Source organism: Grus americana, chromosome 3 (assembly GCF_028858705.1).
Source record: "Grus americana isolate bGruAme1 chromosome 3, bGruAme1.mat, whole genome shotgun sequence".
Classification (NCBI taxonomy): domain Eukaryota; kingdom Metazoa; phylum Chordata; class Aves; order Gruiformes; family Gruidae; genus Grus; species Grus americana.
Window position 1 is genome coordinate 90,870,663 of NC_072854.1, and position 27,566 is coordinate 90,898,228.

The window sequence follows — 27,566 nt, forward strand, 5'->3', positions numbered from 1 at the left end:
ATAAAATCATGCTCCTCCTAATCTAACCAATGACCAGCACAAAAAATTTGAGGCTGCCTAGTAACAGTTTATAAATCTGATCCAAGAGCTTCCTCAAGGATAGAAATTTGGTGCTTGAGGACAAATTCTAAATTTCCTAAACTTTAAGGGTTTCCTAAACATTAAGACTTTAAAGAAAACTCTTTGTATTTGTGTTATTTTTTACTGGCAATATGCATGTGTTTTTCTAAGGTAAATAACAATCTGAATTTCAGTCATCTATGAACATGGTCTTAGATGTAATTTCTAAATGTGCTTCACTTGCACTAATCCCTGAACTGTACGTACACACTGCACGCACACACGTTAGATGTTGTAACTTACCACATGTGGAGCCAATTGAGAAATCTAAACAAGTATACCCTATCGATGGGCACATACCAATCTACTTTTACTGTCTTTTTGAAAATCAAATTCTGAAAGTGTGTGGTCCTCAAGCTGTGTGCTCAGAGTCACTAGAGTCTTTGCTGAGGGTTTAGAAGTCATGAACTTGTGATGATTTTTCACTTTAGCAACTTCCTTACTGATTCCAGCTGTGAATAAGAGGCATCAGTACACAGTTGCAGTATTTAAGATCCCATCAGTTTTATATGTTTCATTTTTTTCAGATCACAATTGTTAACAGGCCCCTATTTAGGCAAGTATTTAAGTGTATGCTAAAGTCTAAGAGTATGCTAATATCCTGGTTATCCACTGAGTCCTATATTACTAGTGGACTTTTGCACCAAACTCATGCTGAAGCATACTGTGGATCAAGGTTATGCTAAGATATATAAATCTGTTTCTAATAAATACTTCAGAGTTCAACCTAGCAGCAACTATATGGAATCTCACTTATAGGCTGTTAATAGAACAGTCATATCAACAACCAGATAAAATTATGTTCCTTTACCAGCGTGCCTTAGGTAGACAATACTTTACATTTTCTAACAACAAAAAACCTGTAACAATGATACAAAAAATAAATATCCATTTCATATTTTGTCAACATACTAGTGAAACCACTTTCAAAAACAACCTGTTTACTAAATGGTTAATAATGTATGAGAGAGATATTATAAGCTTGTAGACACAGACTGGTCTTGGTTTAAAAAAAAAAAAAATATAAAAGATTTGTGTCTCATTTGCTTTCCAAACATTCACAACGCCTGCTTGACTAACCCTCAGTCACAGCTGTGTAAACAACAGACTTTTAAGCTGCTGAACAGATAATGGGAGGAGAAACCAACACATCATATGTAAAATGGGAAGAAACAATGACATGATGAGATTGTCTCCCCTTCCTCCCAGGGCAGCTCCTGGTGTTCTTTCTCGGGTAAACAGAGTGAAAAGTGCCATGCTCTTTCTCCTGTTGAAGATTTGGCTTTGATTCAGTTAGAAAAATGGCAAATGGCCAAGGAAAATGTATAATTTGGTGACTAAAGTACTGCTCTCTCACCTTGGAATAACAGATTTAGTTCAGTTGCATTTCTGTGACACATGATAGTCTTACCGTAGTTCCTATTGGATAGCAGCTGATACCGCAAAACCACCACACTTTATGAAATTCGGCACATTATGGAAAATTGTAATTATCTGATGAGGGGAGACCACAGGCTAAACTAACAAAGATGAAATAAGCACTCAGCTGGGTGTTTCCTTTAATGTACAACTTAGTTACATTGGCAAAACAGCAAAGGAAAGTTTGCCTTGTAGGTGGCAACATTGTACTAAATTTGAATAGAGGTGTCTGCCAGCCCTTCAACCTCCCAAACCAGTCACTTTTCTGAGGAAAACAGAAATAAATCCAATTGTCTGTCCGGAATTAGAAGCCAAAAGAACTATTACACACGTTCATACTATTGACGTGCAATAATAGGCAATCCATACTGGCCATTTTTAAACCCGCTTTTCTCAAAACAGGTCTAGTATTTGTATGCTCAGTGAAGTTGCCTTGCTCCATCTGCTTGGGGCAATGCGGGTGGGCAGGGATAACAGGCTGAAGTAGCAAGAGCTGGAGTTCCTTTAATTCCTTCGGCATGTGTTGGACAATCACTATCGTCAAGCTCCCACCTCACAGCCATTCTTTTTTAAGTGGATGGGATTAGATGAAAATCCATCCTATACCTGGCATAAAGAGGCTGAGCTTGATCACTAAGAGACAAACAGAGGTGGACAGCTGAGGTGGTCAAGTGAACTTGGCTCTCCCAGGTTTACCAATACTTGTAAGTGGGCCAGCCTTAAGCCCTTTCCTGAAAAGAACTGCAAGGCAAACAAACATAGTTTACAGGCCTCAGCTCTTTGGGTCTTACTAATCTTCTAGCATTTTGAAATGCATTGTCACTCAGGTATAAAATAAGGTGTTGATTCCGGCCCAGATACATGTGTTACTTGAGAAATGTCTCATGCTTGGCATATTGTGCGAGAGCCTGAGTAGACATGAATGAAATCTCAAATAATGGAAAATCAGCCACCGTGCAATAATTTTTAGTAAGTTTTTGTGAATTAAACATTTGTTAAGTGCTAAGCGTAAAGGATTTCCCAAGATAAAAAGAAAATAAACTAGTTGCCTCAAGATTTATCTATCTTAAGTTCCTGAACAAAGTTTTGGGTTTGATAATAAATGTTAGCATTTGTAATTTTAGAACTCACTTTATGGATGGTCTATGAAAAGTTTTTCATATTAATCCAGTGTGAGTAAAAATTTTGTGTGATAGTTTCCACTTCTAAGCTCTTGATGAGAATTCTGTGGAAGTGCAAGGATAGATAGACAGTTCTGGAAACACAGAAGCTTTAACTAGGTATTTCTTTTCAAACTCACTTCTTGGTGTACTTTAGCAGTGCCTTGCATTAGAGAAGTCTTTGACTATTTATAGGGTTTTTTATTGGATGTATGGGAGGGACTATTTTGCCTCCAGTCCTTATAAATACTGCGAGAGGACCCACGCAACTGCTAAAGGCAGAAAATCTGACTTCTTGGCTGGATGCCTATTTTAAAGTAAAGCACAGAGCCAGTTAGCTTGACATCTGCATTATATTCCTCTGCTTACCATGGAGTGAGGCAGTTACCTTTGCAAAAATCATAAAGGGCCTTGTATTCAAGTGTGGAACATGCTTTTTTCCCAGTGAAATTAAAAGGGGCTGGAAATATTCATTCTTTTCAAAGTCAGGCCTTTTCAGTTTGTGCCTTAGCTTCATTATCTGTAAAATGAGGTTGTAATGTTTGCTCACCTCTGTGAAGAGCTTCCAGGTTCAAACATGAAAAGCACTATGTCAGTAGTTGGGCATGATAGCTAGAGAGCTGAGCATGACAGCAGGTAGTTCATGCATTGCTTAAAAATGAAAGAAACGCAAACATGAAGAATCCCTTTGTGGCCAAGCTGGAGAACAGGTCTGATAAAGTCAAAGGAAGGCTATCGCCTTCCATCATTCTTCCTAAGAACAAAAAAGTTAAACCAGAGTTTGTACTTAACTGTTTTCTTCTCTGCTTGACGATGCTGCTGTTCACTGTGGTGGAACTGAGGTACTGTGGCTCTTCTGATTCTTCTGTAAAACTGATTGACTTCACATGTCATCTTATGTGGTTTATGTTTTCACCTTTAGAATTACCAGTAGAGGCTGATCAACATGAAGATGGAAAGAAGGAGTGCTACTACAATCTGAACGATGCTAATTTCTGCGACAACGTGCTTACATCCAATGTAACCAAACAAGAGTGCTGCTGTACCTTGGGTGCTGGCTGGGGTGATAACTGTGAAATCTTCCCATGCCCTGTCTTTGGAACTGGTAAGAGGAGGGCTCTGTCCCTTGGAAAACTTGCGAAGCATTGTGTTTATGTTAACAGTAGTGTAGTGCTTTGCTGTTGGAGAAGGCTTGCCCATTAAATCCCATATTCTGTATTATTCAGTCATGACTTATCCATGGGAGACTTCCATGGAGGAAAAGGTAGTAGGAATAATTCATACCTGGTGTAAATCCATTGGCTTCACTGCAGTTACCCTAGGGATAAAAACAGCCTGTTACTAAACAGCATTGCCTCCAACTGATTTAAACAAAGATGGATTCTCACAAAAGCTTTTTCCAGATGCTGTGGTAACATGTTAGATTTTTCCCAAGCTGGAAAACAAAGGTAAGTATTACAGCATTTTTGAGTCTGCAGCTATTCTTTGTAATGTTGTTTCTACAGCTGTGTGAATTACTGATATATATTATGACATTAGTTTTACATTTTGCTACTTACTGAACAATTCAGTTAATCATGTTGTCTGCAGATCATTGTTTAACCTCTAAATATTAAATTAGCAAAACACAGCCATATGATATTTGTCACAAATATTGAAAACAGTGCTTGAAACATAAACAGTGATGGCTGAAATTCAGACTCCAGCTGGAAAAAATCACGTAAGAAAGAACATGTGTAAACTTTTTGAGATTAAACACTAAAGATTACTTTTCACACAAATGTATCATCATGTTTAATTCTTGTTTTAACTATACTTTAGAATCAGCGAAATGAAATGAAATGTGTTACAAAAAGAGCCTCTCTGCTTGGATAGGTTTATTTGATTCTGTATAGTCTCCAAGACACTTTAAATAATTTCCCTCTGTAATCCACACCATGTTCTCCTATTGCAGTCAATTAGTGTTCTTCCTGCATAAGGACTGAAGAATGTGGACAGGGGGTTGTATCTCAGTTGGGGTATGTCTAGATTGCAGCTTGCACTATAGCTCAGAGAGGCCCATGCTAGCTTTAATTAAGATAATTTGGCTACTGGTATTGTTATAACTGCAGTGCACCATGAAACCCAGTAGGGACTACATTCTCCTGCCAAGGAGCAAGAGAAATTAGTTTGCGTGGAGCTCTGTGGTGCTGTGTGTACCCTAGCTAGGTTTTTCAAAGCTAGCGCTGCAAACTGAGAGCAGAGGAAAGTCAGGCTGTAGCCGGCTTTGTAGCTGTTTGCATCCCCCATTTAGCTGAAGGTGTGCACGATTGCCTGATAGATGTGAATAAGGCAAAAACGTCGCCTCAGATTTCTCAAAGTACCCTGAAACACATATGTAACACATACATATGTGAGTAACTTAACGACGTATTTTTTTTGTTTTTTCTCTCTCCTAGCTGAATTTACTGATTTGTGTCCTGAAGGAAAAGGTTTCATTCCCTCTGGAGAATCATCTTACGGGCTTCTTGCTCAGAATTACAAAGGTCAGTACTGACTTGTACTAAGTTTAATTATTTCAGAAGTTCTGGTAGTTGATTGGCTGAAATGTGAGCCAGCAATGTAAACATACTAATTCAAATTTTATTAGGTGACAAAAACAGCTTGTGATATGAAACATTACTGAAAATCATCATTTGACAGATTGTTAAGAATGTCAATTGTACAGTCTCTGTAATATTCTGGTTTAATTTAAGCCAAGCGCTATACACTGAGAGTAGATGCTGAGACCACAAACCTCAAATACTCATTTACATATGGAATACAAAGCCACCTGAAATTTGTAAATAAATTTACAAATTAGGAGAGAGCAGAAAAGTTCTGTTAAACATTAGACCTACAAGTGAGAATGAATATAAAAACTGAAAAGAAGTTCAGCAATGATATTTTCATTACAGAACGTCATGAAATAATTATCGAACAAAAGACTGTAGAGAAATATGAGTGATAGAAGGAATTGGTGAGTGTGGGTGGGAAGGAGTTGGCATCACTAAGAAGGAAGAGTGAGCTCAGTGAAATTCCTTTTCAAGTTTGAGAAGTAGTCATCAATATTAATAATTTGTGAGATTAATTTTCCTTGGCATAAATACACTGTATTTGTGTTAGCTAAAATGAAGTCAACATATTATCTCTCGGTTACATAGCAACTACAGGATCTTTAGAAAAGCACACATTTTACATATTTGTTCCTATTGGAATTGTTGTTTTACAAATCAAGAACTAAATATAGAAAGTACTGTGTGTTCATATCACATAAAAATGCAGTAAAATTTACTATTTTTTAAGGCATAATATCACATGGTTGGTAGATAGGGATTTGCCGGAGTTGCTTCTAGCTAAATCACTAATCTGTCGGACCCAGTTCTGAGAGATGACAAAAACTGGTGGGACTTGAAAGATTTTTTGGATTTTTTCCTAATGATTGTTATGTGTACTTTTCCAAACTACCCTTCCTCACTGAGTAGGACACTACTAGGTCAGTTTTACTGTTGAGTTAGCGAGTAGACCATGGTTGAACTCAGGTCTCTGTCCTACCAACATTTTTTTTATGTTATCCTCAGCAGGTGTGTGTTTGCACCTGTAAAGTGCACGGGGCATGGAAAAGATACTAAAGGTTATAAGGCACCAATAACCCAGATTCATTCAAACTAATGTGGGCGTTTTAACTCACATAAGACCTCCACTCTCTGGAGGTGTTGCTTTGTCCACCAACTTGGAGTAAAGAACAAAATGCCATGGGATGAATCCAGACCTGAGACTGATGGTAGCAGGGACCAGTGTCCGACAGACTGACAATTCACATCTAGACAAGTCAGAACACTGACTAGTATTAGGTCTTAAAGGACCTAATGCTCTCTGAGAGTATTTTTGTTCAGTGCATTGTTTCTTTTTGCAGATCTAAGATTTCTGTATATCTCTGCAGTGTAGATTTGGGACATGCTGTGTGTGCAGTATGTCCAAATGTGTGTCAGAGAAAATCTGCATTGTTTTCATTGTGCTACCTCAGGGCTGACAATATCTCTAGCTGCCATAAATATTGAAGTGTGGAAATGGTTCATCTGGAAATATCTTCCACAAATCCTCGCCATAGTAAGACTTCTTCTGTTTTCAGTAAGTTTATTTTGTAATAACCTTAGGAATGGCACAAAGGACAAACAACAAATGGATAAGTACTTTTAGTAATGTGATCGTTCTCTGTTACACTAAGCCATATGTTCCTGTTGCTTTTGTCCACAAGCTTCTGCTTGTAGAAGCAACTCCTATTTTCTTAATTGGAATTATCTGTCAGAAGTGAATATACTCAGCTAGCCTTGCTTGACTCTACTCCCAGGCTTTCCTCTTTTTCCCCAGACACAAATCCGTGTTCCATAGGAAAACAACAGACAACTACATATCATTCCTTATTAATCTTTGCATTGTTCTTGCTGCTAAACAGTCAAAGTATTTAATGTTTGAAGCCACTTAGTGGCTGGAAGAGTCACTGTAAAAATAAATAGCTTTATAGCACTTTCAGTTCTTCTGGAAGAAATAAGCATTTGAGTAATTCACCTTTAAAACTGCTGTACAGCTGGAAATGACAGTTTTGGGCTATAATCTGTGTTGCCCCAGAGTAAATAGGGAATAATTCTATAGAAGACAGTGGATAAAGACAATTGGTATTGAGAGGAGAATCACCTAATTTACATTGTGCTTTTTATTGCCATTTTTAATACCAGCCTAGCTTTAACAGACTAGTCTAGGTAGGTCTAGCAAATGAAAAGTAGGTTGGAAAAAAGGAAGTGAATGGAATTCCAACAGTAACAAATACATAAATACAAGACTGGGAAAAAATGTGTACAACTGTGAAAAGCTATATATGAGCTGGCATGTATTTTCCATGAAACCTCCCTGAAAACATTTGGCCTTATTTGAAAGTTTGGTAGATTCTCTTTGTCAGTTCTCACTAGGTCTATAGTAGTTGCAGCCTTATATTTAGCAACGGACACAACTGTTCCTATTTGGTGGGAAGTCTCTGCAGAAGCTGTGCATACAGCTTTGAAAAATGAAGTCACAAGCAGTGCAGATATGAAGACTCCCTACCATGCACAGCAGAGTCACCAAACTGAATGATGAGAGGAGAGCAGTCACAAAGTCCATCCATAAGCATAACTGCTTAGTTTTGTAATCAGATGGTGTGATTAAATTAGATCTATGGCGGGAATCCCTTAGGTAAAGCAAATTATACTGGAAAATACAGGCCATGTTCTTCATCTGTTTTGCTTGGAGCTGAGAGCAGTGTGGTACCAAAGGAAAGAAAGGGGAGCTGCAGATTCTTCCAGTCTCTGTGTACCACAGGACTTATTCTGACAATGGAAAGGGAAAGTCATGGTCCACTAATTTTCCCTTTCCCGTTCTGGCTTACGAGCACACCATAGCCTCTTCCACACCAGTTTTTTGGTGTTTTTTTTTTCCTGTGCTCCTGGGGCCCTCTGTTTAAAGAGAAGTTTGCTTGAACAGAAAAGTGTATAGACTTTATTCCATCTTGCTCCTCTGCATGGCCTCATAAGAATTATGGTAACGCAGCCTTTAATGTTTTCTCCCCAGATGCTGATGAATGCCAACTCTTTGGACAAGAAATCTGTAAAAATGGCTTCTGTTTGAATACGCAGCCAGGTTATGAGTGCTACTGCAAACAAGGCACATACTATGACCCTGTTAAGCTCCAGTGCTTTGGTAAGTTTATTTAAAGTGGTCTTGTCACTATAATGGTATGCAGATGGGCAAAACAAGCAGACTCATATGGCAGGATTCCCATCAGAACTGCAGTATTCCCAGCAAGAGGAGGAACACTGGGCCTCCAAACTCCTATAGCAGCTTTTTAAGAGGCATTGGGTCACTTCCCTTCCCTTCTGCTTGGCTGCACAGCAATTCTGGCTGACATGGCAATGGCATGTAGAGCAGGGTTTGCTTTATTTGCTTCCTTTTTCAGCAAATCGCTCCCAGGAGTTTGCATCTCCAAACCAGCCCCTTGTGCTCCCTTGAGTGCATAGTCTAGAGCTGCCACCAGCCTTTATGCAGGCAGCACAAAGTGATGGGAGGTGGCTCCCTCCTTACATGCACACTGCTGCTTCACTCTGCCAAGCTGCAATTTAGCCTTCTGTTCTTTGTACATGGGGTGAGCAGTGAAAACCTGTATGTTGAAGCTCACCTTTCATTTGGTAAGTGTGCTGGTTTATAATACAATAAATCAAATTAACACAGATTGATTATTTTTTTTCAAGGACAGATATTTTCCACAAGGAGTTAATATGCAATGTGTAATTACAGTTCAGGTCATTGATAAGCCCATTTTACTATGCACAACCTTGTACTCCGTTGGTTCTGGTATTCAACTGAAAATTGCTCATAACCATGACCCTGGCTTTTGCTTTGTAAGCAGAAAACCATGTATAATGTGCAGAATAGCATAATGAAAGGAAGTAATTTTTGCAACCACAGTAAGAGAGCCTTTCACCTTGGGATTCTATGATTGTTCTTTACAAAGGGTGGGGTTTTTGCTGATTTGATGTAATTTATTTGAAGTAAAATGGCCTGCTCTTCCCTTTAAGCTAAATTTCTGCTTTTCTTCTCCAAGACAAACTAAGGAATTAGAACTACTGTGGCTAGGTAAAGTGATCCTTTCTCCTGACCAGCTCACAAAGAATCTCGGAGAGCATGCCCACCTCTAATGCCTGCTGGTACTGCCCTAAAGGGATAGGTTCGTGGGAAGCAGCTGCAGCTGTACTGGATGCAGGGTATGCCTGGCACTCCAACCCCTCCCAGCAAGCTTCCTCATCCAGATGCTCCCTAGTACTTGAGGATTAGAGGTCAGCATCCTGCTGATCTGTCTGTCCTTCTCCATGGGTGCAGGCAGGATTTTGCTGCCAGTAATTGGTATTTGTGGTAATTACCAGAAGGCATGCAGGGAAATCTGCTCCTAATATAGGAAAATATAAACGTGGATTAACACAATGCAACTACTTTGTGCTGGCTCTCCTTGATACATTTCCTTCCATTTTAAAGACACGGATGAATGTCAGGACCCAAACAGCTGTATTGATGGCCAGTGCATTAACACAGAAGGATCTTACAACTGTTTCTGTACACACCCAATGGTTCTGGACGCAACAGAAAAGCGATGCATCAGACCAGCAGATTCAAGTGGTATGATCCATTATACATATTACTGAAGTGAGTACACCTCTACGAGGTGGTGCTGACATGGCTACAGACCCCAGTAAGCTTAGACGGGGTCATGCTTGGATGAGCCTGCTCTTTTGGAGGATTTTGGAAGGCAATGCTTGGACCATCGTCTGTTGATCCAGAAGGCATCATGATGTAGGACTCCACAGGGCTTCACTTTGCCAACGCAGGCAGGAGACTGGTGGAAGTATTAACAAGATTAGGCTTGGGCTGGGGAGTCTTCAGCCCCCTGATTCACCAGCTCTGCGTCTGCCTTGTCCAGCCTTGTAGGTAATGAGGCACAGCCTGCTTGCTGTCTCCCTCAGACTGGGGCTTGGCTGTGGGCTCTCTGGAGATTCGGTTCGGAGTGAGCGACTGCTTCTAACGAAGCAAGGAATAAAAAGAGGAGTAACAGGATATAGGAGAAAATAGCTGAAATTGTATCTCTGCTTTCAATTGATTAATATTGAGGGCACATCGAGCTCATATTTTCAAGCTGTGAGCTGCAGCATCACTGTTAAAGTAAGGTTTTTGCATGTTCTTTTCATTTCAGTAGACACTGATTTCAGAAAAAAATCTAAGATATTATGAGAGTCTTAGAAACGTCTCAGAAATCCAGAGCATTATGCAGTCTGCACAGCTTTGTCTATGCCACACACATCTTTGAAAGTGTTACAATGGGTTTGATTAATACTGGCACTGTATAGCCATAAATCCAGACCTCTGATCCCAGCAACTTGCAATGAATTTTCCTAAGATGCTTCTGTGAAAGGAAATGGGAATACAGACTGAATGCCTGCTTTAGTCACTCCAAATTATAAGACTGATACTTTTGAGGAGTACTGTGGTCATCCTCTTGCCTGAAACTGTGACAGAACCACAGCACTTTTATTGCTCAATCTTCAGTTAAACGAACCAAGAGCAGGACTGCCCTCTGGGTTCATCTAGAATGTGAAGAGAATGCAAGGGCCCAAAGGGTCTTCCGTCATGTGACACTGGGGCTGACACAGCAATGATCTTCTCACCCAGTGCAAAGCGCTCCAGCCTTGTATCACTACTGGCAATGTCCTCCCTAACGCAGAGGAGGAGGGGGCAGGCTGGTTCCTTTACTGCCAGCAGAATTTGGGAGCAGAGACCCACTGCTGCTCTTCACTGCGTGTTCTGGCAAGTTCTTAGTAGAATAGATATCTAAATGCTGATCACCTTTGCACTTTCAGAACTTGCCGTTTTACTCTTGAGCTAAGTTTCAATTCTGTACTCGCTCCATGCACCAGTGCGGCATGTAAAAATGCAGTAAATAGATATGCACAGACAAAACAGAACCTTGGTTTGTGACACCACTTATTTTTCTCTCTCTGTTGGAACAAAATCAAAACCTTGCAGGTATCTTTACAAAACAATTGTGCTGAGATTTTTACATTCCAAGTGGAAGATTAAGTTTACAGTTCCTCTCCCTCCGATGAGCAGTGATCAGAGATTGCTAGGACTAGGAATTGTTCCTACTGAGATCTTTGTCAGAACTAGTATGCCTCTGAAATATTCCAGCTTTTACAAAAATATATCTTTTTATTAATGTTCATAAGAATGTGACAGTAGTTCACAGCAGTATTCTAACAATAGCTGTAAGGGGACGATTAGGAACCAGAAGAGCAGATAAACAATACTTCTCCTCACCCTCCCCAGCACTCTCCCAGCCTCCAGCTATTTTCAGTTCAGGGGATTTCCTGAGCCTGATGCAGTTTGTCTCTTTAGTTAATGGGACTCTTCTCCAAGTATTTGTCCAGTCTGCCGTTGAGCCCATGTAAAATTTTTGTTTGGCTCTGCCCTAGCTGTAAAAGTTCTTTCAGATGCCATTGATGGCAATATAAGAAAAGCAAAATAACAGTCTTTCAAGATTTATTCCGTGGATGGAGCTCCTTAAATATTCACCTCTGTCCTAACACTGATTTTTGTCAAGCTCTGTTAACTTCCATGAGAGCAGAGCTGAGTCACTGTTAAGTGTTCAGCAATGACTACTGATTTAGGAAGTTTTTCTTCTTGGGTGTCCAACCTAACGTGCTTTTAAATTGGCCTAATAGTGCCCAACCAGAACCTTTTAAGATTTTTCCAAAGCTGAATACTCAAGGGATGAACCACCTCAGGCCCTTAAAAATGGTCATAACTTCTAGGCTTAAATCTGTATTCAGCAAAGTCTGTAAAGCTAGGTTATTTTTCTAATCTAAGTTTAGAAAATTCTGCATTATCCTAGTATCTTTTTTTAAATAACCGTGCTGCAATGATGATCTAATACTGTCTTCTCCATCAGAACAAACTGAAGAAACTGAGGTCTACCAGGATCTTTGCTGGCAGCATCTAAGTGACGATTTTGTTTGTAGTCGACCTCTGGTTGGAAAGCAGACCACATATACTGAGTGCTGTTGCCTATACGGTGAAGCCTGGGGCATGCAGTGTGCACTGTGTCCTATGAAAGAGTCAGGTAAGGAAATGCACATGTCAATTTGTGGAATGAAATCTGACATACTTAATCAGTTTAATCCCTTGTATTAATACTTGGGCTACTAACATAAGAAAGAACAAAAAACCTAACTCTTCAAGAACTAATGGAAACTTTTCACATTAATTAAGGGGCAATCATTACAGTCTAGAGTTTGAAAATGTAGCTGCTTTTATTTTTTGGCACTTACAGGACCTGTTTCCTTCAGGTGGAACTATCAGTGATTGGCAATTTAGAACCTTGGTGGAAACAGGAGGGCATTTAAGGGTAGCAGAGTTCCTTAACATGACTGAAAAATACCATCTATGAAAATGCAGATGCAGTTCATGTGCACACACATGCACGATACTCAGTGGGTTACGTAACTGTTTGGGATTTTTGTTGCTGGTAATTACGCGTTCAGATGCAATTTTCAGCGTGATATTCTGCCAGACTGGCTGCAATTATATGTGTGTGTTTGATAAGGATCTGGTAAGCTGTGATTTAGAATCACTAAACCTATCAAAGAATGAGTTGTTATTGTATGGCTATATGCTCAGAGACTATGAAATGTATAGACGAGCAATTTAAGCTAGATAAGGGAAATGGATACCAATAAGGACTGAAGAATTTCCAGGGAATATAACATAATGTTAAAGAAAGCTGACTGACAGTCATATTTTTAAAAGACTATATTTTGTTTATGTGTTTAGAAATTAGACATTGTTCCAAGGTATTACAGATAGAAGCTTCTTCTTGTGGTGACTACAAAAGCTAGGTGGCTATAGAGAGAAATGTTGTCATTGACACACAGACTTATTTCTGGGGACTAGGTATTGGAGAAGAGACCACTGGAAGCAGCATAGATATATGTCATGCTGTGCCTCAGAGATGTCAGCCCTGGTATATATGGTCTGGTACCATACTAACTTCTTCCTTTTATACGCTATTCCAAGGCCTAGTTTGGATGTAGTTTGCTTACTACAAATGTGTCTTTCAGTAATATGGTCTTCCATGTAGGAATACCATGCTACACTAGTAAAGCATTTTATTCTGATCATACCTGGATTTTTCCTCTAACTATGATGATGTCGCTAAAGCAGTACATGTTTTACTTGTAGCAAGAGCCCTGGAGTTAAAACTATGTAGAGAAGCTCAGTGAAGCATTAATGTGGTTGTTTGTGTCTGCTTGAGTTTTATGTTTTTATAATTTACTTGCAAGGTCCTTGAACCTGTTCTTATATATCTTTACTTGTTTGAGTTTGCTTTGGAAGTGCAGCAACTGAAAAAAAGCGCCTGATTTTGATGATGTTGGCTGGAGTAACTGCTGGCTGATGCTTACCCCAGAAAGAGACTGAAGAAGAAAAATAGGGCATGACAGCAGCTTGATTTATAAGATATGGAAATCTCTGAAATGTCTTTGTCAGAACAGATCTTACAGGAGGACATTCCCAGGCATTGAATTACTATACCTGCTAGAATAACAATTGCAATGGAATGAAATGTAATCATAACAAAAATACAGGGCAATAGCTAACAGCAAGAATTGTTGCTATGACCTGGAGCTCCTCAGGTGGAAAGACAGGGCAGAATAAAGGAGTTTTTCTTTGTACAAAGTTCATCACATGGTGACAGTGACCCATCTGTGACATGCAAGCATGCAATCGTGAGAGATGGAAGGAAAGCTGTTCCTGGTAGAGAGAGTTCAGGTAGGCACTAGACTCGCTTCTAAAAATTTCTAGCTAGTTACATTTAAAGGAGGAGAAATCTGAAAAGGATCAGAGAAAGACTACCAAGATGGTCAGGGAATGGAGAACCTGTCTTACAAGGGAAGATGAAAAAAGCCAAAGCTAGATGCAGAACAAAGGCTACAAATGGTACGACTCTCCACTACAGCACAATCATGGAGGATTCCCACAAGCTTTTAAATTAAACAACAGTGCTGATGTGAGGAAAAAATTGGAACAAGTTCAGTCTGAACATATTTAGGCTTGAGATTAGATGGATTTTGATCATTAGGACCACAGGATTCTGGACCAGCAATCCTGTGACAACAGTGGGGTGCAGATCCCAACTACTTCTTATGAAGAAACTTGAGAAATTCATTTAAAAAATGACATGAAGGTTCCTGATGGATAACATGCTAAATGTCACTTGGATGACCCTCAGTTAAAGCTGAAGAGCATTATTTTGGATCATAAAATCTTTCTTCCTCCCAACATAAAATAATTTTTATGTGAAGTTTAATATGCATTGAAAAGTATCTGCTTTAACTGAAACTATGGTGCATACTTTGATCCCAAACACTTTAAATCATCCTTATAGATTGGAACATGGACGGTTAAAAAAAATAAAAGCATATTAAGTCTTTATTATGTCAGAACAGACATACAAGCTTAAACTTCTTAGTGGAGGTGGTATGTGCTCATGTCTCCTCACACACATGTGCACGCACACACAGAGAAACCTGGAAGCCTTTCTCTGTTTTCAGGAACATTTACCAAGAAAAATTTAAAGCTGACTGAACTGAATAAATGATTCATTTGACATGTCTTCAGTTTGTAGCACTTAAAGTGATATCATTGGCTCGAGAGAGTGCTTTCACACCTCTGGGCCAGTAGGTCACAGGTTCAAGTCCTGGCTGGGGAACCTGGAATTTCTCCATTTTTAAATACTTGTGTATTGTGTTGGCCAGATTTACTACTGAAGGTTTTTGCTTATTTCCTGAGTTAGGGGCATTCTGAAGATTTGTAACACATGTTAAAGAAGACCCGGGGATGTGAAAAGCGTTATCACCAGAAGACTTTCACCATGAAATGGGCTGAATCATAGAACGGATCATTCACTGATCTGTGGTTTCCTTTTACCTTGTTTATATTCCCCTTGTATTTGAGGATCTAGATGCTGCACTCAGAGAGAAGGAAACACAGGCCTACCACCATAAGTGATACATTTGCAAGTCCCTTCTAAAACAAATTCATGTTTTAATAAAAATAACCTCTAACTTTTGTGTCCCAGCTTTTGTTGAAAGCATTTCCATTTTTCATGACATTTAAATGTCCTGTTTAAGTAGCATCCAGCATCAAACCAGCGAGTAGACAGAGAACTTCTCTAGGAATTGATCCATATAAATGAAAAAGAAATCCAGCCTTTCATCAGCATGAAAACAGAACTTATGTAGTTGCTAAGATTTCTAAAAGCTACTAATGGGTGCTTGATCAAGCAAACCCCACTGAAAATGACACTAAACATTCAGAGCCTGAGACAAAAATGAGTAGCTCCTGTTGAAATATCGCAACCAAACAGCAACATCTTAAAAACAGTAAGACTGGTATTTTGCATGACGACATCAAGGAACAAACTCAAAATACTAGGTCAAAGTCCTGATAGTGCAGGACTATCTATATTCTATCAATCTATATATTCTATCTATAGTCTATCCTGATAGAATAGTACAAACATGAACTGTAGTGATGTGATTGAGTATATCATTTGTACAAACAATTTTTTGGGGCAGGCTGTCTTCTCATTAAACAAAGGAAGCAAAACCAGATTGTTTTCAATTATACTGGTTCTAACATTATGATCTTATGATATCATCATATTACAGATAAAGGCTTTCACAGATTGCATCCAATACCAAAATGTTAACTACTGAAATGTATTCTCTCTGGGCTAATTTTGGTGTTAGGCTGTACTTGCCCAAAGAACTTTTAGTAATTATCCTTAAGAAACCTCTGTGTTACTTGAGGTTTGTCATTTGCAATCTGTAATAACTGACCAGTTGAGGAAAATTAGAAAACTGGATACGTTTGGTTTAGATGACAAAAGCAAGACATCCTTTCTTCATTGCACCCACCCCAAAAAAAAAGCCCTGCTGGATGACCTGCCTTCAGAAGTTCTTCTTCCTTGGTCAACTTACTCTCACTGCCATAAGACCCAACTGTCTCCATCCGGAGTCCATGCTCGAATAACTGGCAGCAGGACAGGCACCAATGGGTTTAGCAGCTGGGTCAAAGCATCCATGCCAGAAAATAGAGCAACTGGCCAAGACTGAACAAATCTGGGTTCTAAAATAAGGCCATATACACCTCATGTTAACCTGAACATGTAGCACCTGAATTATAAATCTGCTGAGCCTCCAGAAGCTCCTGTGAGACCCTTATGGGACTGGAGTGGATTTTAGACAAGGTGTATTGTTACAGGGTACAGGAAATTTGAAGGGAGGAGACAGAAGTAACAGCTAGAAAATGTTGAGCAGGATGGTGTGCCGGGGTCAATGTTTAATTTAGAGATACTGCCTATTGCTGTGTCTGTAAAATGATCTTTGGAAACTTGTCTTGGAGTTTGTTATTGCAGTGCTTAACAGATGCTTTAGTAACTATTTCTTGAGGATGGGGGTACATTACTACATCTAGAACTAAGAACTTGTTGGTGCTCTGACAACTAAGATAATGTCATGAACACATTCTTAGGCAACTGTAAAGAACACTAGCACTCAGTTTATCAACCTGCTTATTGGTGTAACCTTATAAATACCTTTTAGTCTTTTACTGTAAGTTTTAAATTCTAGTAGTTTGTGGGGTTTTATGGAACTACTTTATGTTTAGAAGATCTGCAGAAAGGACGACGGTGGAACTCCAGTCAGTAGATGTTACAGATGTTCTGTGGGACTAGGAGTCACATAAAGAACTGCTGAAGACTCATGTTGTACTTGAAGTTTCTTTTTATGTCCCCTTCAGCATTTGCAAAGCCCAGACTAGGAGAACACCGAGGGTAGTAGGTAACATGAGTCATCTGGGCTGTTGTATAATGTAGGATTTCTCTTGGCTAATTTCAAATGTTTTATACAGAAACCCACTTCTGTGCTGGTCCTACCAGTTTCCCCTTCCATCAGGAAAGATAAATAGGCACCCTGAGGGTTAGATTCCTCTGACCTGTTCTAGACACCTACTTTAGGATGAGATGGTGTCCCAGAAGTGGTTATGTCTTTCCACAGACTGAAAAGGACACTGGGTGATTAATTCAGGTGCAGGCCCTTGGAGATGCCTCCATGTAGTTGATGAATTCTACTACTTCTGGCAGAACAGATTGTTTGGATTGCGTTGTTGTTGCAAGGAAATCTGTGTATCCTTTGTTAAACATTATGAGTTAGTTCTGGGCTGGGCTTCCATATTAAGAGAACATGGTGTTCATCTTTCCATTTAGGACAGCATTGTGCCTCCTTCCTTTCTGGTAAGGACTCTGAAAATATGGCTTATGTTTTGAGTTCAAAATATTACAGTGATTGGAACTTGAATATTCAAAGTCTTCTGCTCAGTTGTGTAGATTTTTGGCTGCTTTCGTTTCTGTTGATGAAGATTTTCAGTGCTTTTTCTGAAGTTTGAGAGAGACATACAGAATAGCCTTGGAAGGGTCTTCCTCACGGAACCTCACATTCCAAGTGTACATGGGAGTCAGCAAGGAGTCAGAAAGCCATTTGCAAAGTTGTGGCAGAAACAACCTGACTCTGACTACAACTTTAACCAATCTACCTTGAGCGGCAGGAGAGAGAAGATTGTTTTAGGAAATATGAGCAGCTTTAGTTGAGGAACAAAAGGTGACTACCAGGAGGTTTTGAAGTAAACAGGTTGGTAATCACTTCAATTTTAACAAGAGCTTTACGTCCACTATGAGCTTTTCCTCAGTGATTTCATTTAGGGTATTTCCATGTGAGGATATGAATATCCTTCTTAATTCATGAAAAAAATCCTTTTAAGACTGGCACCCTTCCCTTTTTCTTCACCACCAAGACTTGTAGAATATATGTGAATGGTGTCCACCACAAACCTCAGCATCTGTTCACGGAAGATGTCAATGAAATTACCTAATTGTCAAATAGTTCAGTCTAAATGTAGAGCAGACGTATCTTCAGCTTTGGTTCACAGATGACGCAATCTCCTGAGAGAGCATAAACTTAACTAATTCAGACTGATGTCCAGAACCTCTGGTTGGGAAGGGACACGTATTGCATGTAATAAATGCTTTCTTGGCTTTCTGCTTCTCTCCAGTGGTTTCTTCCATGGTGAAACTGTTGCATTCTTAGTTAATTTGAAGGAACTGCCTTGGTGTTGATACCTTTGTGTGTGTGATGGTGACAATTCTGAGGAGCTGGAACAGAAATAAAGCTTGCTTTATGGGCAGGAGCTACGACTGTCTGCGGTGCAGTTGTTTCACGGTTATATCAGGAAAAGCTTTTTTTACATAGTATTTTGCTTTAAATACATGAAATATGGAGTAGTTTTTCTGACTAGAGAATTTAGGATTTTTAGACCTCCATGTACAAATAAGGTCCACACAGGCTTGCACAGTTATAACAACTGTGGATGCAAATTAGATGCACATTTGCACAGCTGCACTTGTGCTATCAAGCACCTAAAAGCCAGTCAGTCCATCCAATTCATGTTGCCTTGTCTCTGTCAGCCTAGCTTTCATCACCAATTACAGCTAACATCTATGCCAGTATGCATGTGCATCTAGCTGTAGTCCCCTAATAAGCTTGTTTTATATGCACACATCTGACTTAAAAAATGTCCTTTACATTTTTGGAAGTATACATCAGCTTCCTTCTATAATAGCTGTCCTAAGTTATACAATAAGCTGTCTCAATGCTTCATTTGCAAGTTATGAGAAAAACGTAGAAACACATGGAGCGATATAGACTAAATTATATAAAAACCACAAGTCTTATTTTCCTCTTGAACTGCAATTGCATTGTCCCTGATCACAGCCAGGAGATGAGCGAGCAGAGGAAATAAATCCATATAGAAAAAGGGTTTACCGTTGATTGTGAATTACAGGAAATTACTTATTTTTTTTACTTTATATGAAAGATTGTTTTGAAAGTGAGCATTAATTTCTGTGACAACTGAAATGTTTTTGTCATTCAGGGGCGGTTAGACATTTTACCTTGCTTTCTGTGGGGGGCTGGAACTAGATGATCTTCGAGGTCCCTTCCAACCCAAACCATTCTATGATTCTATGATTGATCTAAGTCTCTTATGGTCGTCTCCCTAAGGCAATATCATGCTGTTCTCTCATTTGTATACTTGCTGCAACTTTCTGTGCGCCAGTCATGCTTTTACCCACAAATCTTATGGCACTCTGTTCATTTAGTTCCCTTCCCTGGAAAACTGTGACCAGCATACAGCACAGTGACCCGAGATATACTATTTTTAATTTGAACTGTAGGAACATAGCATAGCAAGGGGAAAAGTTTAAAACAACAGGAACTGTACATACACATCTGTCTTGCAGTAACTTGTTCTATCCTCCAGAGGGGAACTGTGATGGGTTCATTTTTCTCAGGCATTCAAGTCTCTAGTTTACCTTACTTCAAAATGCTGGTTCTCGTGATCTTTCCAGAATGTGGCCCTCCGAATACCTTTCAGTGTTTGTACTCTCCTCTCTGGCCACTCTTTTCTTCCCTGAAAAAAAAAAAAAAAAAAAAAAAAAGGCAAGCTCGGCAAGGTGGCATAGATAACTTGCCATTGTTATGGATTCTGAACTTCAACTGTTGGTTTCTTAGGTGTGTTGCTGTTGCTCTCCTTGGCTTTATCTCCTGAGCACCTAGTAACTGAATCAACACATTACAAAAGACAAGAGAGAAAGTCTATGCTGCTTGGACAACTAAATAGAACATACAGTATTAAGAGAGTATTATAGGTAATTCCAAATCAAAACAATGCTATAAATTATATATAAGGAGGATAGGTGTATACATTCTAAAGGGACTTAAGGCTATTTAAACACCCTGTCAGCTTTTGTATTAAAGCTCTATATACAAATAATGTATAAACTATTGAAAGATAAAGGGTATTAACAAATGGTTAATTAACCATAATAGACTTCAAGAGGTTAATAGATTATTACAGTTGTATGTATAGCCTTGTAGAAGACCTTGATACAGTTACAACTCCTTGTAACAAATAGCAAGTTTACAGTATGCCCTAAAACAGCTCTTTGTCATTTTGTAGCCACTAATTTACTTATAATGAGACCTAAAAATGCAGACATCCGGAACTTAACTGGCCAAAGACCAGTGTGGCAGGAAACAAGTTTCTATTGTCAACATTTCTTTATTCTTCTTTAGATAATAAACAACTTTGCATTGGCAAACGTGCAATATAAAATAGTCTTGCACAATCTTCAAACTACCCAGCTCTCACTTACATGAGAGCTCCAGCTTTATGGATTTTCAAATGTTCTGACTGCTTCCTTCAGAAGAAAAACATTGTTTCTACTACTGGTATCACTAAGTGCAAATAACACTGAGTAATCCCAAAAGCCCATGTCCAGGTTCTGTCCAATCCTCTCCATCAGATCACATTCATGTGGAAGAAGTAGTGATCCCTCACACCTGCTCGCCTTGTCCTCTTGCTGTTCACTTACTGGTTTTGTGTGGTGGTTTCTTCCACACAGGACAGATGAATTAGTATTTTGTGGTAGAGCACTGATTTCCTTTGCCAAGAACATTTGCGTGCATCTGTGACAAAGTGCTTTTACACTTCTGCACAGCTTTTCTCTGTGTATGTATCGAAGCCCTTGGGCATAATGACTAGCTCAACACAAACCAATTAAAGAATCAATCTGAGATGATAACCTGGCGGTCCCCGTACGTGGATGTTATCTGGGGTTAGATGTGGGGAAGGAAGAATAGGGTGTTTCTGGCCCTATGACACCTCTTAAAACTATGCTCATTATCATAGTATCTCATACGGAAGCTGTGCATTAAGGGATGTTATATGTTGTTTATTTTCTCATGCTGGCTTTGTTTCACATGCTATGGGATGTCTCTGTTGGGCAGTATGCTTTTTCATCTGGAGAAGAGAGGTTTGTTTGATGATAATTATTACTGTGTATAAATATATTCTGGAGGATACACAATGGAGGAAATCACCTTGCACTTGAAGCAGAAGGTGGTGAGATTTACCATGATTTCTAAGTTCTCTGGGGAGTTCATTCTGCAGACTAGCACTGGCACCCCTGACAGTTCTGGATGTGCACAGACAAGTGTTGCCTGTACTGTACAGTCTCATGCTCTCAAAGAGCCAAGTTGTTGACCACAGAATTCAAACAGACTGTTTGAACACTTTGTTGTTTTCGCTACAAAATAAAACTGTTCCAGGTGGAGGAGACACTACCTGTGAAAATGAAATGACAATGCTGGGCAGCAAGTGGGGCTGCGCTCTGCACTGTCTAGAGGCAGTCTGGATTTATCCGACTATTTGCTGTCTGGGACAGTTCTACACAGCATGAGGTTTCTGGCTCTGTAACCATCTGCAATTCTTGGACTTTGTATCTGCTTAGGGCTTTTTTTCTTCCTCTCTCTCTTTTGGTGGTTTTCTTTCCCGTCCTTACTCTGCTTGATTCTCAGAACACCAGGCAATCTTCACAGAAACAGATGCTAAATAGTCTGTAGCAACAGTAAAGCAGCACCTGGATTGCTGTATTTTATTTTCAAACAAATCGTCTTGTATATATTTTAGTAAATGGTAATAGGAACAATAAATCAAATAAAAAAATCAAACTCTGCATCAGCATTTCAGACATGGACTCTGACACCTAAAATGAAGAGCTGCTTTGGTCTGCTCCAACTTGTGTAGTCTAGCTATTGGAAAGAGGCAGAAAATCAGAGTATAACTATTTCTCCTGTGCATTTCCCCTTGTCCTTTGAGGTTCACAGCCAAGGAGTCTTTGAACAGCACTCATACTTAGGCCTGTGGTTTGAAGATGTAGTTTGCAGATGAGAGTGGGCTATTTTAGAAGGATTTTTCATTCTGTGATTTCTGCAGGTTGGCCAACAGTGCCAGAAATATGGCCCCACCTGCTCCAGTTTGCTTCTTTTGAGGTGGCTTCTGCTAGCAACCACAATAGTCTGGGATAGCCTTTGTTCCACTAGAATGAGGAGTGTAACCATAGCCCTGGAGAGGGGTGCACTGGCAGTGGGATACACAGCATCCCTCTGCTCTTGCTTCTCATGCAGGCCAGAAGAACCTGACCCATAACTTTTTGTACAGTTATTGACTCGAATCTGTCCCTGGTGTTATCCCTGTTATGACTTAATAGTCTGTATTTGGCTCATTAACATTTTAATGACATTCTTCTTGAAGAGAGAATGCTTTGTGGAAATTGCAGATTTATGGTGTTTCTAGGAAGATAAGTTTATTTCCAGCTAATATGAACCACAGCTCACTGGGACTAATGTAATGCAGCCTGTGTTACAAGTGTGATTAGTTTTATATCCTATTTTCCTTCCCCCCTCAGAGGATTATGCCCAGCTGTGCAACATTCCTGTTCCAGGATCTCGACGGCCATATGGACAAGATGCTTTGGTTGACTTCGAAGAGCACTACACTCCAGAAACTAATCCATACTTTGTTGAAGACCGTAAGCAAGTTTCTCTGTTATGTAAAATACTTGAAATGAGGGTTGTAACTTGGAATATTTCCCTGTAGCTGGCTTCATTCTTCTATTTGCTTCTGAGTAATGTGGCCTATTTATGTTTTAGTTATTCCTATGACACTAGCTTTCAGTCAGGTGTTCTGGTTCAAGAGCCAGTGTTGTGTAAGAGTCCAGTTGGGCTCAGAGTACAATATTAATTTTTAATATAGTAAAATAGTTTGTGCCAAGTGTACTAAATTCATATTTACCAACAGATTTACAGCTAAAGGTCAAAAGGATTGCCAGTTTTCCTTTTCACAAATTAATTTTCCTTTGGAGCATGGGACAAATTTCTTCCGAGTGCATTTAGTTTGAAAGAAAAAAAAATCCCTTCACGCCAGCTTTCCATGATTTTCCAGCAGAATTTATATGGGGGAAATGGACAGCATGCAAGTCGTTCTCGCTCAACAGAGAAAATGTACAGCACAGCGTAATCAGAGAGTATGCATGGATATAGCCTTCAGGCTGGATGGAATGGCCTGCCAAACAGGGTGTGAGGGATTGTGTACAGCATCTCAGTTGTACTTCAGGAATATCAGTGTTCCTTACCGGTCTGCCCCAGCTCACTGTTAAGACTTGTGGGAGAGGAATGCTTACAGATCCCATCATCTTCCTCAAAGTCACCCACCCTGTATAGGTCCAGCATATTTCGTCACAGTTTTAGAGAAGAAAAGTGGAGGTATCAGAAGGAACAGGTAACTCACCGTGCTTTATAAACATGGCCTACAAGTTGCCACTACGCTCTTTCCCAAAGCTTCTCCTGTACAAGGAGTTATTTTTAAAGTCATGGTAGTAAGTCAAAACAGGGCAGGTGGATTACAGCACACTATTAGAAGGGTGATATGCATTTCTTGTGCACATTGCGCTTTATACGTTTATACAGAACTACACAAATCGGGTTAATGAGTTCATTTCAGCATCTAAATGACCTTCTAGCCCTACACAGAATTGTAAAATGCTTTATGTCTTTATATCCAGATGTTTTTAATTAAACAGTACTGAGTGTCACACATCATATGGATGATAACTACTAAACACAATGAAAAGCCCAGAAAGATGACTGGGTAACCAATGTGATAGATAAAATACTGAGTGGGAAGGAAGCACTTTACAAGTTATAAGCAGCGGTGAATAGATAAAATTGTGGACAGTTTTGAATCCACAGCTGAGTACACTGTCTTAGGGACAGACGCTTAAGAGCTCATTCATGTCTTTTGCTCCCATCCTATCACTGACTTGAATACAGTGGCAAGCAAAGGCATAAGAAACGCCAAAGCACACAGCTGTATGACTGTCCTGATGAGAGGTGTATTCCCTCAGATACAGTTGCCACGTGTTTAGGGCATTAAAGATTTCAAGGTCACAATTCTGCTGCAGTCTGTATGAGGAATACAACACCACCTCCCAGCCCTTGTCAGGGCCAGGTACTTCAGTGTAGTATTTGTCATCTGTGTGTAATCAACTTCTACAGAACCAAAATACGCGTATTAGAATTACAACCCAGGTCCCATCCAGCTGTTTTGAAGTAGAATATTTTATGAAGTAGAACTTGCTCTGAGTGACAAATATTTTTGGTTTAGCTAGTTAAAATTATAACATACTGTATTTATGAGAGAGGGAGAGAAAAAGTATGTATATGTGTATGTACATATGTCTGTGTACATGCATACATATGCACATATATACTATATGTCAAATAAATGATGCCTTTTATTCATTTTAAAAATATCTATGTATTTGAGGGGGGAGCACCTTTCTCTTTCCTGGCACTGTTTGTTTTCTAAATTAGCAAAGATCTTTAAAGTAAAGAACTCTGATGGGCCCTCTGCAAACACTATTAGAGGACTCGAGAACATAAAGAAAATTGGTCAAGTTTCTTACTACCTTGTTACCATACATTATGACAGTCTGCTCAATATCCTCAGTACTATTGCACTGAGAGGTGATTTACAAGGTTCCTGGAAAAGAGTGTAATGTTTCCCACTTAATGTACACTTGTATACATCCTATGCATTGTGTATGTTCTTGAGATGTGCCATATGTCAGCAAGTACTTATATCACATTACGCGTTCACTGTCTCCAGAATTTACTCGGTGTGTGACCGGCCAGCATGACACTTACTAAGAATCCCACTGTGCTAGAGAAAATCCAGGATAGAAACAGTTTGCAGTCAAAGAGCAGGGGGGAGTGGAAATGGCAGTACAGAAGTTAAATCAACAGAGAAAAGGCAAAGCAGGAAAGACAAAGCAGGACAAGAGAAAAGACGGCCTCAAGAACCAAGACAGGATGGAGTAAATATTAAAAGGCAGGAGAATAAGCACAAGGAAAGGGAGAAATTCATATTCCTGAGTAGCTTTGCATATTTACATATCACAACTGTTGCAACGATATAAATCAGTAAACACATTTTAGATAAAACAATGGTTGGTATGTGGAGTCACTATATAATATATATTAATTATATATATTATGAGGCAGATGGGGAGATGTACCCTACTCTATTGCACTTCAGCTCCAATTTCCCCTCCGTTTTTCTGCTATATATTCATTATGCTGGTAAACCTACAACTCTCAAATGTTCTCAACTTTTTCCTCAAAAGTCTTTTTGATGTGATGGGCTGCCATCTGCAGTCCTGTTACATCACTGCTCCACGAATAGAAAGCTAGTGAAAAAAGTTGTGCAGTACTAACAGGAGCAATTCAGTCCTAGAGAGAATCTCTGAACGTGTAAAAATGTTAAATAATTTTTTAAGTATAAATCCTTCCTTATACCTAAAAGCATAACTGTCAAAAAAGCCCTAAGACAGGGAGCACAAAAGGCATTGTACAAACCACTGAATACAAAGACAACTCTTTAGCTTTGACTGCTCACCATTGAGAATTATGACAAGGAGCAATTGGTAGATTATAGGTATTTGTAATGGCACCAGTCGCTGGAGTACCAACCAAAGGGTTGTTAACCAAAACCACAACAGGAAAGCAGTCTCTGATTTCTTCTTACTTTCCTTAAGGCAGTTGAGATTTTTTTTTTTAAATATGTTTTTTTCTAGATAAATAAGAATGCATCGCTTCCCCCGTACACACACCTTACTTTTCTAGAATACTATTTAAAGGAACTTTTACCTCAAACTGCACTACCACTTCTTACCTTTGTTTCCAAAAGTTGATAACACATACCAAGTCAAGTAAAAGGTGCTATTTAGAAAACATTGGTTTATCCTTTTAAAAAATACACTGTCAAATTATGCAGTTTCCTTTACAAAAAAAATCACTGATTTTTAACACAAATTAAAAACTTAGAGAGTTCTCAAAGTTATTCAGTTTTCATCTTTAAACATATCACAGCACTTTTCTAGTGCATTTAAAACTCCAGATGGTGCAGCTCTGCTAAAGCTGATCTATTTTCTGCAAAGTAGAGCCACTTTCCAGTAAACTTCTGCAAGAATTTCAGACTCTTACTATACATTTGTGTATACTGATTCAACAGCTCTGTAACTTAGGAGTTTGCAATTCTTTCTCCACCCAGGTTTTCTGAACAGCTTTGAGGAGTTACAAGCAGAGGAATGTGGTATTCTGAATGGATGTGAAAATGGCCGGTGTGTAAGAGTCCAGGAAGGCTACACCTGTGACTGCTTTGACGGTTATCACCTGGACATGGCCAAAATGACTTGTGTTGGTAAGGATAGCATATTACTTCATCTTCTGTTAGTCTGTCAGTTTACTCAGTCACTTGACCTGAGGAGGGGCTAGACCAAAGGGGTTAGAGATGATCACCTGAATTGTATTAAAGATGTCAACTTTGATTTACTGCAAAGGCCAGTAAATATTGTTACAGAAATAACCATGTTGGTGTTCCTCAGTTCATCTTGGTCATTACAGCTGTGTTCAGTTAAGAGCCTAGAAATGAGCAGACACTCATTTGTGTAACGAAGCTTAAACTTATATCAATAATTTAACACTGATATATGGAACAAAGGTTTTTCAAAGGATTTACTGAGCTGAGAGGATGGAACTGGATCCAGAGTAGAAGAGTAATTTTATGAGCAGATTTTTAGCGTGGTTAAATCACCTAAATATGCAGTTAAGCACTTGGTGGGGTTTCCCCGATTCTCCTCACTGATTTCAACAGTCAACAGACCCAACTATTCCTCTCACTCAAACTAGTGAATCTGCACAACTACTAAGCAGGACATTTAATGACTGTGTCTTCAATTAAAACAACAAAACATGGAATGGCAAGTGTCAGTGAGAAGATGAAGCAAAACAACACCCCTCAGTATAGAAGCCTAGTGGAGACCATGTATTTCAGTTTAAGGTCTGTGCTAACATTGCTTAGCACTGTTTCATAACCCACAGCTGTGGTCTCCCAGCTGTATTGTGATAAGCTGCCTGCAATGCCTTGTAGCCAGCAACTAAGCCACACACCACCACTTGCTCACTCCCCTGGTGGGATGGGGGAAAGGAAGGGTTAAAGTGTGAAAACTCGTGGGTTGAGATAAAGATGGTTTAATAAGTAAAGCAAAAGCAAAGCAAAACAAGGAATTCATTCACTGCTTCCCATCGGCAGGCAGGTGTTCAGCCATGTCCAAGAAAGCAGGGCTCCATCATATGTGACGGTGACTTGGGAAGACAAAGTCTTCTGAACGTTTCCTCCTTCCTCCCTCTAGTTTAT

The 27,566-nt window shown here is 39.4% G+C and overlaps 1 protein-coding gene and 1 long non-coding RNA gene across 9 annotated transcripts in view; one reads left to right on the forward strand and one right to left on the reverse strand.

Moving 5' to 3' along the window:
- The window catches only part of LTBP1 (latent transforming growth factor beta binding protein 1), a 204,155-nt gene that overhangs the window by 174,798 nt on the left and 1,791 nt on the right, over nt 1–27,566 (forward strand). For 6 of the 8 annotated variants that reach the window (XM_054819834.1, XM_054819837.1, XM_054819835.1 and 3 more), the window contains 7 exons: nt 3,622–3,804; nt 5,138–5,224; nt 8,322–8,450; nt 9,780–9,920; nt 12,244–12,414; nt 22,717–22,839; nt 26,421–26,570. In XM_054819834.1, coding sequence (XP_054675809.1) covers nt 3,622–3,804; nt 5,138–5,224; nt 8,322–8,450; nt 9,780–9,920; nt 12,244–12,414; nt 22,717–22,839; nt 26,421–26,570 — 984 coding nt within the window. The remainder of the gene's footprint in view (nt 1–3,621; nt 3,805–5,137; nt 5,225–8,321; nt 8,451–9,779; nt 9,921–12,243; nt 12,415–22,716; nt 22,840–26,420; nt 26,571–27,566) is intronic. The other 2 variants (XM_054819836.1, XM_054819841.1) reach the window with 1 other exon arrangement.
- LOC129204250 (uncharacterized) overlaps nt 3,883–27,566 on the reverse strand; it is a 50,336-nt gene continuing 26,652 nt past the window's right edge. Inside the window, exons 2-3 of the long non-coding RNA XR_008576305.1 lie at nt 19,693–19,877; nt 3,883–4,017 (exon numbers count right to left, since the gene is read on the reverse strand). This is a non-coding gene — a long non-coding RNA (uncharacterized LOC129204250). The remainder of the gene's footprint in view (nt 4,018–19,692; nt 19,878–27,566) is intronic.